The 13,703-nt window shown below is 49.5% G+C and overlaps 2 protein-coding genes across 2 annotated transcripts in view; both read left to right on the top strand.

The window, feature by feature from the left end:
- Psmd11 (proteasome 26S subunit, non-ATPase 11) overlaps positions 1 to 4,361 on the top strand; it is a 33,275-nt gene extending 28,914 nt beyond the window's left edge. Inside the window, 5 exon segments of the mRNA XM_050128707.1 lie at positions 1,557 to 1,736; positions 2,186 to 2,221; positions 2,440 to 2,491; positions 3,149 to 3,291; positions 3,407 to 4,361. Coding sequence (XP_049984664.1) covers positions 1,557 to 1,736; positions 2,186 to 2,221; positions 2,440 to 2,491; positions 3,149 to 3,291 — 411 coding nt within the window. The 3' untranslated portion in view covers positions 3,407 to 4,361.
- A 5,609-nt stretch (positions 4,362 to 9,970) lies between these two features.
- On the top strand, positions 9,971 to 13,677 carry Cdk5r1 (cyclin dependent kinase 5 regulatory subunit 1). The gene has a single exon (XM_050128941.1). The coding sequence runs from the start codon at positions 9,985 to 9,987 to the stop codon at positions 10,906 to 10,908; it is 924 nt and encodes a 307-aa protein (XP_049984898.1). The 5' UTR covers positions 9,971 to 9,984; the 3' UTR covers positions 10,909 to 13,677.
- Positions 13,678 to 13,703: the final 26 nt, after the last annotated feature.

Here is a 13,703-nt window from a genome sequence, read left to right as displayed (position 1 = left end):
TTCCTTCCTTCCTTCCTTCCTTCCTTCCTTCCTTCCTTCCTTCCTTCCTTTCTTTCCTTTTATTTTTTTCCTTTCCTTTCCTCCCTCTCTCCTTCCCTCCCTCTATTCATTCATTTTTTTTTTTTTTTGGTGGGCCAGTTTCTCTGTAATAGCCCTGGTGTCCTGGAACTCACTTTGTAGACTAGGCTGGCCTTGAACTCATAGAGATCCGCTTCCCTCTGCCTCTGGAATACTTAGATTGAAGGCAGTATGCCTGGCACTTGGTTTATTTTTTTGAGATACGGTCTTGCTATGTAGCCCACACTGACCTTGAACTCCTGTCCCAAGTAGTGGGATTACAAGTGTGAACTACTTTGCCTAGCTCTAAGAGAGATAAGACCCTTCTTCGTGATGATGCCACAAGCTTTCTTTTGCTCATTGAGAAGATTAAAAATGGGAGAAACACATTTTTAGCTTTAGGACGAGTCTTGTCTATTCTTTTCTAAACTGGTGTTCTTGGTCTGAGTTTAGTAATCAACTTAAAAGCCAGACCTAGGCTGGCTGGTGGTAGTGCATGCCTTTAATCCCAGTACTTGGTAATCAGAGGCAGGAGGGACTCTTGGAGTTTGAGGTCAGCTTGGTTTACACAGAGTTCCAAACCAGCTATGACTGCATATTGTCTGAGTGAGATTTAATAAAGTACTCATAATTAGTACAGCAAAAAAAAAAAAAAAAAATCAATCCACCAAACGGAAACAAAATCTAAAAAACAAAAACAGCGTGTTTGAAGATAAGGGCCACATCACATGGCTTAGACCTCCTATGTCAGTCATTACTTTGTAGTCGCCTGCCTATTCCTAGTTAGTATGATTATCTACTTCCTTTATAGTACCTTAGAGCAGAGTAATGTGAGGCTGGACACCGAACCCATTACTAAAGATAAATGGATCAGTTACAGTAAAACAGCCTATACATTTGCCATAAATTTTTTTTTAATAAAGATTTTATTACATATACAATACAGTGTTCTGCCGCCATGTATGCCTGCATGCCAGAAGAGGGCACCAGATCTCATTTTAGATGGTTGTGAGCCACCATATGGTTGCTGGGAATTGAACTCAGGACCCCTGGAAGAACAGTCAGTGTCCTTAACCTCTGAGCCATCTCTCCAGCCCCTTGCCATAAAATTTGATGGGACACTTTTATTCATGGTTCTTCTGTGATCAGATACTTAGAAAACATTAAGGCAAAGCAGAATTAGAAAAGCATTTTGCTTTCTTTGCCTGCAGAGCCATGTTGCACTATTCTCACAAAGCTCCTAGGAGCTAGTTGTGTAGTAATTTTTCATTATTTATCTCAGAGTTCTTTGAAATATATGCTGAAAAATATGTGTACAGTTTACTTGACCTCTAAGTAGAGTGTCTCGGCTTGCAGGGTTAAATTTTAGGACAGGAAAGGTGGTAGCTTTATGCTTTAGTTCTTGATACTCTTCAGATTGTGTACGTGTGTGTGTGTGTGTGTGTGTGTGTGTGTGTGTATTATATAATCACCAGAGCCAGAAGACTTCAGGAAGCTAGGAGTAGTGACTTTAATGTGTTGTGCCAGTCTCTGGTATGAGCTTTATTTGGCAGGCCCTGACAGACTACCGGGCAGAGCTCCGGGATGACCCAATCATCAGCACACATTTGGCCAAGTTGTATGATAACTTACTGGAACAGAATCTGATCCGGGTCATTGAACCTTTTTCCCGAGTACAGGTAAGAATCTTCCTGGGAACTTTCTTAACAGTTTTGGGTTAGATGGTATAGCGGTAGCCACCTCCTTTTCCATATTTGTCCAGAGTAGGAACTCACTTTCAAGTGTATGTCTTTTGGTAAGAAGCCACGAAGGGCTTGGACTTGTCTGGATGGAAAATGATTCAAAGAAGATGCTGGTGGGGTAGGTGGCTATGAGCTGGCCCTTCCCCGTGTTGATTATCTTATTCTTGTAGTCATTGTCAATATTTTCTGAATTTGGTACATGGAACAGGAGTGTATTCTGTATAGTGAAGAGCAGGAAGAGGACCGAGCAGGACACTAAGTGTGGCCAGGGAGAATTTCCGCTCTCTAGATTCAGCAGCTCAAGAGACACACTAGTTCTCTGTCCTTCTGTTTTATATTGAAGATAAATTCAAACTTTCAATGTTACTGTCTGCTTTTCCTTTTAGATTGAACACATATCTAGTCTCATCAAACTCTCCAAGGTAAGTTCTCAGGCCTGTTATGTGGTGGGAATGGGGGAAAGATATGGAGGGGTGTCTTCTTTGTGAGGAACTGAATGTGGGCTCAGCTGGAGAGTATTTCATTGCTATTTTGCTCCAATCCTTTCTTTTTTGTAAGACTCTTTCTTGTGAAACTTTCATGTCAGACTGATCTCTGATTAATGGATATTGGTCCCTTTAATCATGTACTTTGATTTTAGGCCGACGTGGAAAGAAAATTATCACAGATGATTCTTGACAAGAAGTTTCACGGTGAGTAAGCAGCACACAGGCCAGGGCCTGGTCAGAATTTGCAGGGTGTATCTTTAAAACAGGGGCTGAGTTTCTCTCGTGACATTCCTTGGAGTCCTGACTCCCTTTGAACAATGTGTAAGGGGATGGAGAGAGGATTCATCAGTTAAGATACTTAAGGACCTGGGTTCAGTTCTCCGCATCCACATGGTGGCTCACAACTGCCTCTAACTCTAGTTTCGTGATCTGATGCCCTCTTCTGGCCTCTGAGGGCTCTTGCATGCACAATTGCTGTGTGTACTCACACAGGCTCACGTATATATAAATAAAACACCCCAAAGTTTTTTTTTTTAATATTTATTTATTTATTATGTATACAATATTCTGTCTGTGTGTATATCTGCAGGCCAGAAGAGGGCACCAGACCTCATTACAGATGGTTGTGAGCCACCATGTGGTTGCTGGGAATTGAACTCAGGACCTTTGGAAGAGCAGGCAATGCTCTTAACCTCTGAGCCATCTCTCCAGCCCCACACCCAAAGTTTTTTAATAAAAGAAGTGAGAGTATATAGCAAACGTGCTGGGAGAAATTGGGATAAAGTAATGAGACAGACAGTGGGGTCATTTTTTATTGTCTAATATTTCCTTTTAATTGGTTTGTTGCTGTGTTTCTTGCAGGGATTTTGGACCAGGGGGAGGGTGTCCTGATCATTTTCGATGAACCCCCAGTAGATAAAACTTATGAAGCTGCTCTGGAAACAATTCAGAACATGAGTAAAGTAGTGGACTCCCTCTACAACAAAGCCAAGAAGCTGACATAGGTGAGTGCCTGCCCCGGGACCCAGGGCCGGGCAGCACTGTCTTCTGCCTGCGACACTGAACACCTTCTGGTCCTCACGGCTTCCCCGATTGACACTGCTCTGTCTTCTCTTGCAGAGTTGGATCTGTAGCGGTTCTTTGGAGAGTGTGTGTGGCGGGAGAGTGAACCCTTGGGGAAATGCTAGGAGATTCTTTTCTTTCTGTTCTACTTTTCGCTCGGAAAGTTTTTAACCCTCATTGGTGCATCTGTATCCAGCGATAGGCGGCCAGTTCTCATGTAATCAGCACTGGCCAACATGGGAGTGGGGAAATTGCTTAAAAAAAAAGAAAAAAGAAAAAAAAGATTCTAAATAAAAGGAAAAAGGCTTACACTACCTAAAGCTGTGCTCTCTGCCTCCTGGGAGAGGGCCGCAAAGCCAGGCACCCCGCCAACCACTGGGGATCCTCATCCACCTGCTGGGCGCCACCTCTCCTCCTCTTCAGAATTGGGTGTTTGCTGACCATCAAAAGCAACGACTTTTTATTCTGTTTGTACTGAACCAAAACAAACAACTGTGTATAGACTGCTGTTTTCTTTTTTATTTGAAACGAGGCGTTGGTGTGCTCTCCCTTCCCTCTCTGACTTTGGCTCCAGCAGACTACCTGAAAGGCCGGCTGTGGAGCCACTGCAATACGGCTCTGCTCTGACCTGTGAAAGAATGGGAACAAGTCCAGGAGCTAGTGTCCACTATGGCCACATGGGCGGGCGCAGTGTGGGCCTCAGCCCTCAGGGTGCCTGCTGTGCACATGGCTTTCTTTAACACAGTAACTAGATTAGAGGGCAGTGTTTTAACCACCCCTCCTCCCCTCTTTGCTTTCCTCTCCTCTATTTGCTTTCAGCCGGGAGACCATGTCCTTTCTCTTTCCCTCTAGAGGAGTTGGGTTGTCTGACTCCATCTGCTGCTTTCCCTCTCTACCCGTCTCTCCTGCTGTCAGATGGAACTATCCCTTTTCAAAACAGTAACATGGGGAATGAGGCTGGGTGGTTTTAACTTAAATTACAAAAAAAAAAAAAAAAAAAACCAAACCAAAACTTTGTTGGGTTTGAAGCACCCTCATGCCCCCTTCCCAGACTGTCTTCCTCTGCCTCTTAAGAGTGTGAGCTGACGGGGTGGCGCTGTTTTAGCATGCTTTGTTTCCGATGCAGTTCCTTAGCAGGCTTTGATGCCATTTGGGCAGGTGAATGCCTGCACCTTTGCTGTCCCCACCGTACTGTGTCCTCTCCTCCCCTGACTCCGTCCTGCTGGCCTCCTTTTCTCAGACTGTCCTTCCAGGTTTTGGTAATAGATTTCTATTTTGTAAAAGGGTTTTGTTGTACCAGGTTTTGCATCTCCACTAAATCTGACTGGCTTTCATTTTCCTCTCAAAATCAGGTTTTGTTCTCAGCCACCTTCTCCCCATCATGTCCAGTCACTGTTTTGGTTTTGGCACCATCAATATCAAATGTACAAACGGTTCTTGCTAACCAACACCAGGTATATCTGATGTTCAGATGAGTTCCAATAAAATAATTTTTTTTTTCAAAAGGTGTCTTTTCTTGAGTGCTGGTGGGTTTCCAAGAAAGTTCAAGTGTTCCATGTATCCCCTTGTGGCTTGGCCAGAGCTCTGTCACTTCATTGCCTAATGGTAGTCTTATAGCCTTGCTGGGAGTCCATATTTGGAGACCTTGGCAGGAAAGCTGACCTGTAAGGAGTGAAGTCAAAAATGGAGCTCAGGTTTCTTTTGGGGCAGGAGGACCAGCGAGGACATGTGGGCTTGGACAGTAGTCACCAAGCCTGTCTCCTTATCTCCTTGTCCATGGGAGGCAATAGGATGCTAGGTTATGATGAAGTAGTGCAGGAGCCAGTGTCTCCGTGGCCAGTCTCACTTTAGTGACTTTGGAATCTTCTTTTTTTTTTTTTTTTTAAATATTTATTATGTATACAATATTCTGTCTGTGTGTATGTTTGCAGGCCAGAAGAGGGCACCAGATCTCATTACAGATGGCTGTAAGCCACCATGTGGTTGCTGGGAATTGAACTCAGGACCTTTGGAAGAGCAGGCAATGCTCTTAACCTCTGAGCCATCTCTCCAGCCCCCGACTTTGGAATCTTTTTTTTTTTGTTTTTTTGTTTTTTTGTTTTTTGTTTTTTGAGACAGGGTTTCTCTGTGGTTTTGGAGCCTGTCCTGGAACTAGCTCTTGTAGACCAGGCTGGTCTCGAACTCCCAGAGATCCGCCTACCTCTGCCTCCCGAGTGCTGGGATTAAAGGCGTGCGCCACCACCGCCCGGCACTTCATGTGTTTCTTTCTTTCAGTTTATGTCCTAAGCTCAGAGAATGGTGTATCCAGATAGTATAATAAAATTTCTTGAGCTTGTAAATAAAGAAATCCTTATGTCACAGGCTAATGACTGAACTAGACAGGAATAAACGTATTGTGGACTTTAAAACTCTGCATAGCGATGTGATGTGGAGCAGGGTAAGGAGGATCTCTTAGACCTAAACCCTAAGCACCTAAGAACAGTAGCCCTTAGCGTGATGATGCAAGAAGTATAGTCAGGCAGAGCTGCTAGCCACGTGTCGACATCAGGCCTTGAAGTGAGGCTAGTTCAGGCTAACCACAGACTACCCTTTACAGGCTTGGTGTGAAAGAAGTGTTAAGCAGCTTACTAATTTTTATATATGCACTGGAATATTTGGGGCATATTGGGTTAAATAAAATATACGTTATTAAAATTCCCGTTTTTTTTTTGTTTGTTTGTTTTGGTTTTTCAAGATAGGGTTTCTAACTGTCCTGGAACTAGCTCTATAGACCAGGCTGACTTCGAACTCAGATCCATCTGCTTCTGCCTCCTGGGATTGAAGGTGTGCACCACCACCACCCAACTGTTCTTTATTAATGTTCCTAGGAAATAGTGCATTACCCATGTGGCTGGTTAATACGGCTCTCAGGTAACCTCTGTTGGACTGTGCTGCACTAGACCGTCATGGGATGTGCCACGGTTTCTCCTTCCGGGTCTCACATATCTAGCCGAGCTTCCTCCCCACTCCCAAGGTCTGGCCATTGGTTGGCCTCGTTCTGGGCTGTCTAGCTGAGGGCTCTTTTTAGGCACTCGCCTTCAATGTATTGGGACTTTGTTGTGCATTAATGAGACTGCTTTGACTAGAACAGCCAAGAGGGCTGCTCTGTGCCCTGCTGTGTGCTGGTTACATCATCTGTGTTGCTCAGAAGAGCCACTAGATGCTGCTCTATGCCCTCACAGGAAGACTTCCTCAAGAACCAGCATTCTGAAGCTCTTGGTTGGAATCCTTTCTGTACCATGTAGCTAGTTGCTCCTTTGGCCTTCTGTTCTTGGGCCAGTATGAGAAATGGTAAGTGTACAACAGATCTCTACTGAGCTATTGCATGGGCATCCCACCTTGCAAGGTAGCTAGATAGGCTTTGGGGAAAGTAGGCTGGTTGATAGTGAAAACTAGACATCTTCCCTGAGCTATCTGAATACTGGGAGGAAAACATCCTGCAGCATTCAGCTGGCTCTGCCTTCTGGGTTCTAGATTCTACCATGTTGGGCAGATTGTTGCCCTTTCTTCCTTGCTTCCCTGTTGGAACAGTGAGGGAGCTGGGTGGGGGAAGGCAGAGGTGGACTTGACTGGTGCCCCGTGTGAAGGCTATTCAAGGTTGACTACATCTGGATTTAACGAAAGTGCAAATCTGGAACGCACACCATTTTGCTTCAATTTGATGTAGAAAGATCCACTTTTTGTCTGGGTCTTGAGGTGTGAAGATACACGCCTGTAATCTGGGTCTCAGGAGGAGGGACACACCTACTGCTGGAGTGGAAGAAGGAAGCTTTTGCTTTTTGCCTGCTTGCTCTGTCCTTGCTAGCAAGGCCATTCCTTCACTGGCATTAGGGCCTACTTCAGGATTCCTGCCTCTGCTGAAGATCAGCTGAGACATCTAGCCTCTTGAACTAAGCAGCTTCTGGATTCTTGGACTTTCTGTCCAATAGCTGGCCATTGTTGGGAGTTCTGTTACCCTCCGGAACCCTGACTGATAGACTTTGAAGAGCTTCTCAGGTATTACCTAGGTGGTAGGGCGCCTAACAACCTTGACCCTCAGCCTGGAGGTTGATAGAATTGTCCTATTCTGTTCTGCTACCAACATGACTTTGCCCCTGGCAATGTGAGGAGGCTGGAGTAGTTCACACAGAGGGTTTGAAGGACTGGCTGAAGACAAGAGAGAACATGCGTACATCCATGCTGGAAAAGGCCCATCAACTCCAGGATCAACTGTAAGAGCTGGAATTCGGTTGCAGGCAATAGCAGGCCCAGGTTTTTCTGATGGGTGGATTGCAGCCTTCAGAGATGTGTGTCTATTTAGGGAAGTAGAACACATTTAACTTCTGCTCAATCCTATAATTTGAAAGAACATAAACAATGAAGCCAGCTGAGAAGCTGGGTCTCTCCCCCTGGGGCTGGAGGAACAGAGGCTGACTTTCAGGGTTTCCTTTCTAGGAAGAGGCATTGGGTCAGGGGGGCTGAAAGACCATGGGCAGATGACTTAAACCCTCTTGACAATGAAGGGCCAGGGCAACTCCTGATTTTCAAGAGCAGTTAGGATTGTTGACAGTCTGAGCCATGAGACTTGATCTCGGTGTCAGTGTTGAGCCGGGTCTTCAGAGCTGGTGTGGCTCATGCCTCAGTTCCAGCAGTTAACACAAGCAGGAAGACTGCCAGTCGCTGGCTGGCTTGTGCTACAAGGAAAGGTTTTAAGTCAGCGTCGCTTCGATGCATGAAGGGGTTAAGTAAGCTCCTGCTAGTGTGAGTTGTTAGATAACCAATTGATGGCACCTGCCATCAATCCCACAAGTACTTGTTAGCTCTCCCCCTTGCCCATGTGAGTTGAAGCCTCAAAGCTCTCGTCAAGGAAAGTTCTACCTCTGGTTCTGGACCGGACTACAGAATTGTGAGTTAACACATTAATTTTGTTTTGCTTTTGTTTTTCGAGACAGGGTTTCTCTGTAGTTTTGGAGCCTGACCTGTAACTCGCTCAGTAAACCAGGCTGGCCTCAAACTCACAGAAATCCCGCCTGTCTCTATCTCCCTAGTGCTGGGATTAAAGGCGTGTGTCACCACCGCCCCGCGCCACATTATAGATTATCCAGTGTTGGGTGTTGTGTTCTAGCAATAGAATACCGGCTAAGATTCTGTTCATCGAGAAACGTTGTGATGAAAGGTACACAAGCTAAGCTAGCCTTCCTGGGTGTTTGACAGGTCCTGGAAAAGGTTTTTTTTTTTTTTTTTTTTGGTACAGTTCAGTGCATTTTCTATTCTGGTCGCCAAGGCCCCTAAACTTTTCCGCTCCTGTTGGCAGAGAACTCTCTGGGTACATAAACTGGCGCTTTCTAACATGGAAGTACTGTGCCTAATGACTCAACAAGATTCCTGTTTGGGGTAGTTGGCTCAGCTGTTGCAGGTGTTGTCAGGAATTCTCTAGGTCCGAGTTAAGAGACGGTTTGTGGCTTGCTTGCCAGTTTGAGTCTCCAGAATCAGTCCAAAATGAATGGCTAGTAAACCGGCAGTCGCCTTTGTGAAGGATATGGAGTGTTTGGGAGCAGTGCGTCGATGATCAGAACCAGAATATTTCGCAATTTTACTGCCATCAAGCTTCAAAACGGGCAAATCAGAGGCTGGCCCGAGGTTCTGAGCCTTAGAGGACAGCGGGCTTTTACGCCGACGTGGGGATGCACGCGGCTCTCCCTTGCCCGGCGCCGGGCCACTCTTCACAAGGCTCGCGGCCTCAGCTGCGGGGGCCGCGGCGGGAACAAAGGCAGCACGTGTCTGGGCGGGGTCCGCCCTTCGCCCCGCCCGCCCGTCCGTCCGCCCGGCGAGCTCCTCTGCGCGGCGCCGGGACTCACGAAGCCGGGCTGCGCCGTGCGGCGCGGGCGGCTTCGAAGCGGGGACCCGGCGCCGCGCGTTCCCGCCGCCCGCATGGAACGCGCCCACTAGAGGCGCCACCGTGCGCCGCTCGAGCCGAGGACTCGAGTGGCCGCGACCTGGCGGCGAGACCGAACCGGAGTGCGGCGGCGCGCGCGACCCGGAGAGGCAGCCTGCGAGGCGCGCGCCAGGGCGGGGCGGGGCGGGCGAGCGCGCGGCGGAGACGCGGGCGGGGGCCGGGCGGGGGCGGGGCCGCGGCGTCTGCAGAACCTTGGACAGAAGCTGCGAGCCGCCGCCGCGCCGAGCCGCGCCGAGCCCCGGGGCCGCGGCGCGCATTGCGGAGGGCCTGGGACGCAGCGGCTGCGCCTGCCGCGGGAGCCTGCCTGCGGGTAAGCCTGCGCGGACCGGGGCCGTGCGCGCGGCCGGGTCGGAGTCCTGCGGCGGTGGCCGCTGCGGCGCTCGGCCGGTGCCGCAGTGGAAGCGCGGGCTGGGGCTCGGCGGGGCCGCGGCCCGGGGGTTCGGGCCTCGGAGGTGCGGGCGGAGGGGCGCGGCGCTGAGCCCCGCCCGGGGCTGAGAACCATCTTGTTTTCCACGCAGATCCGCAGGGCTACACGCGTCGCGTCCCGGGAGCGCCTCCTTTCTCCCTGCGGCCGCTTCAGGCTCGGTAAGGCGTCTCTTCCCTTAGGCCGGCAGGCTGGGCGCGCAGGGGCGCCGGCCCCCGCCGGGCGCGCAGTGGCACCATGGGCACAGTGCTGTCCCTGTCCCCCAGCTATCGGAAGGCCACGCTGTTTGAGGATGGCGCGGCCACGGTGGGCCACTACACGGCCGTGCAGAACAGCAAGAACGCCAAGGACAAGAACCTGAAGCGGCACTCCATCATCTCGGTGCTGCCTTGGAAGAGGATCGTGGCAGTGTCAGCCAAGAAGAAGAACTCCAAGAAGGCGCAGCCCAACAGCAGCTACCAGAGCAACATCGCGCACCTCAACAATGAGAACCTGAAGAAGTCGCTGTCGTGCGCCAACCTGTCCACGTTCGCCCAGCCCCCGCCGGCCCAGCCGCCCGCACCCCCAGCCAGCCAGCTTTCGGGCTCCCAGACTGGGGTCTCCTCTTCTGTCAAGAAGGCCCCGCACCCTGCCATCACCTCTGCAGGGACACCCAAACGGGTCATCGTCCAGGCCTCCACTAGTGAGCTGCTACGCTGCCTGGGCGAGTTTCTCTGCCGCCGGTGCTACCGCCTGAAGCACTTGTCCCCCACGGACCCCGTGCTCTGGCTGCGCAGCGTGGACCGCTCGCTGCTTCTGCAGGGCTGGCAGGACCAGGGTTTCATCACCCCGGCTAACGTGGTCTTCCTCTACATGCTCTGCAGGGATGTTATCTCCTCCGAGGTGGGCTCGGACCACGAGCTCCAGGCTGTCCTGCTGACCTGCCTGTACCTCTCCTATTCCTACATGGGCAATGAAATCTCCTACCCGCTCAAGCCCTTCCTAGTGGAGAGCTGCAAGGAAGCCTTTTGGGACCGTTGCCTCTCAGTTATCAACCTCATGAGCTCCAAGATGCTGCAGATCAATGCCGACCCGCACTACTTCACACAGGTGTTCTCCGACTTGAAGAATGAGAGTGGCCAGGAGGACAAGAAGCGGCTCCTCCTGGGGCTCGATCGGTGAGCCCCTGTGGCCGGTATCCCGGCTCAAGGATTCCATTCGTTTTTAAAAATTTATTACTAAACGAATCAATTTGTGTACAGTATGTGTCTAGCAAAGCCACCAAGGGCCTCTTCCCATGTTCTCTCCTTGGGTTTTTTTTTTTTTTTCTTTTTTTTTCTTCCCCAGACCTTTCGAGAACTCTGGGGACTTTCGAACTCATGAACCTTGTGCAAACCCAGAAGATGCATTTAAAGCCACCTAGGCTGCTGAGCGCTCTCTCTGGGGACTCAAGGGACTGACTTGCCCGTGTCGCCTGTACCCATGCGGGGTCCAGAGTAGATGAGGCTTTCCCACTGTCCCATGATGGGAGCTGTGGCCCAGGAGGAAGTGGCCCTTTTCTGGCGACTGTTTCATTCTCCCAAAGGCTCCTGGAGCCAGCTGCCCTGACTCAGGTTCCAGGAGGTTCTCAGTGAGGCGAGCTCTGCACTGCCCTGGGCCCTCAGCACAGGAGCCTGGAAGTGGGTCTGTTGCAAAGATGGTCCATGACTGTTGACCGTGCTCGGCCCTGTTTTGCTGCTTTGCTTTTGGGCGAAGGGCTTTTCTTTGCTGGCAGGATGGATGGAGCTCCCTGCCCTGTCCTTTTGTCTATGCTCCCGGCTCCCACCTTAGTGTCGGTAAATGAGGTGGTTTGCTTAGTAGATTCCTCTCTCATTTTGGGTCCCAGCTAAGGGGGTGAGGTGAAGCTAGGGGCAGCCCCTTTTCTGAGTGAGTTTTTCATTTGACTAACGCAGCTCAGTCATTCTGTGCGAAAGCCAGGACAGTGGCAGGTACCCATGAGCAACGTTGCCTTCTGGGCATGTGGGCATCCATGCCTGAGATCAGGTTGATGCCTGCCCACTTAAGTGCCACGGCCTCTTGCTGGTGAACATATTTGTCCTACAAAGCTGGGGTAAGGTGAGATCAGTTGGCAGGGGTTACCGTGGCAATGGTGTCTCCCACCCCTACCCCTTGGTAGCTTAAAGCTGTCTCCAGGCAGTTCGGTTTCTCCCAGAGATGAAGCTTCGCTCTGTGCAACCTAGTGAGACAGCTGCGTTCTGGAGACAATTGCAAGATTCGCCTGTGACTCCTGACTGCTCGGGAAGCTTGGTGACTGTCCAGCAGAACACTTCCAGCTGCTCGGGTGTGGTACCCACCTATCCCTGGCAGCTGCAAAACACACGCTGTGGACTTTACTGGTTTTTCTTTCTAATTTTCCCAGACTGGTGGCTTGGGGGTTTGGAAGCGGTCCAAGAGAAGGGAGCGAGCCTTCCTGCGTGGCCCTCTCTCCAGCTTTGGGGAACAAAGAGCAATGTGAAGATGCTAGCGGGGAGTCTCCTCTTCCCTGTCCTGCTCCCCAGGAATGGGCGTGGGGGCTATAGTGGGGAAGGCAGAGGTTATCTTATGTAGGATTAGGTTCTAGGTGGCTGCCAACTTCCACACCAGCGCTACTGAAAAGTCACAAAGAGAAAGCTGTGAAACGGAGGTCTCCCCTAAAGAGGCCTGGAGCAGAGCCTTTCAGCCAACCAGTTCACAGAGGTGGGGAAGAGGACCTGACCCACTGGGACTAGAGAGCCTTTTTCCAGTCCCTCAGCCAGATTCCTAGAGAGCGAATCTTGGGCCCTCATGATCTGCCAAGGAGCTGGGGAGCCCTGCAAGGCTTGCTGAGCCCGAGCCTAGCTGCAGCCTCTCTGGTCTGACTTCACGCGTGATCTGTCTTCAGATTCCGCTGCCACGGTGACCTGTGTGGAGAGCAACTTTGCGCAGTTGGCCCCTGGTGTAGTGGAAGAGGAGCTTCAGGTGTCCAGTCTAAGGAGGAGGGGGTGCATGTTTGTAGCCCAACTGCTGACGCCGGTCTGGAGCTGTTCACTGAGCTGCAATCACAGATTCCAGCTCTATTGACTGTTATCTTCTCTTTGTACTTTAAAAAAAAAGTTTTTTTTTTTTAAAATTTTTGAGGAGGTGCATATTTCAGAAGTGGTTGGCGACTAAGGAAAGAACTCCCTAGTTGATTGTGAAGCCCGTGTGTTCCCCCTTGCACTGGCCATCAGTACTGTGTAAAGGAACAACTGATAGACTTGAGTGTTCGAGCAATGAACCCATCTGACATGCTGCTATGAAGATACTTTTAGAACAAACACAGCAAAATAGAAAAGAAAAAAAAAAAGGAAAATGTGAAAAAAATCTACAAAAAATTCCCTTTATTCTTCGTCGCTTTTACAGTGGTTCCGTGCATGCAGACCAGGAGCGCTCTGTGTCTTAAGAAAAATAACCTTAGAACAGATGGCTGTGGGAATCACGCCGAGCAGAGGACAAGCCACAGAAGCCGAGTTCAGGACTGGATTCTTCTCTTTTCCTTACAGCCCTGCGGGGCTGATATATTCTTTCCATGCAGTTATTAGAATTTAGTTTTCTTCCAGCAGTGTTGGACCTGCAATGAAGAGAACACGTGCCATCCCGTCCTAGAATTATCCATAGCTGTACATCTGATACTGCTAATTACACACACGTGATGTATGGTTTTTTTTTTTTTAGTGAAATTTCTCTGTAGCTATTTTTTTGACCAAACTGTGGACACTGTTAATTTATATTTGTCTCATTCTGTATGTATGTGTAGCGTGTTTTGAGTATGTGTGGTTTATAATCTGACAAGAGTCATGAAGCTCAGTTTGGCTGTAATTTAATTCCCCTTCCCTTATTTTTATTTATTTTTGTACTGTGCTGATTCAAATAAAATGCACTGACCATCCATTACACCCGTCTCTTTGTGGACCCGCCAT

The sequence above is a fragment of the Alexandromys fortis genome, unplaced genomic scaffold (assembly GCF_014885135.2).
Source record: "Alexandromys fortis isolate MF-2015 unplaced genomic scaffold, M_Fortis_MF-2015_v1.1 scaffold_80, whole genome shotgun sequence".
Lineage (NCBI taxonomy): Eukaryota > Metazoa > Chordata > Mammalia > Rodentia > Cricetidae > Alexandromys > Alexandromys fortis.
The sequence above is the reverse complement of the archived record's forward strand: the minus strand, read 5'-3'. Positions and strand labels throughout refer to the sequence as shown.

Excerpts from the sequence above, each read along its gene's own strand:
- Cdk5r1 (XM_050128941.1), top strand. The coding sequence starts at position 9,985 with ATGGGCACAGTGCTGTCCCTGTCCCCCAGCTATCGGAAGGCCACGCTG.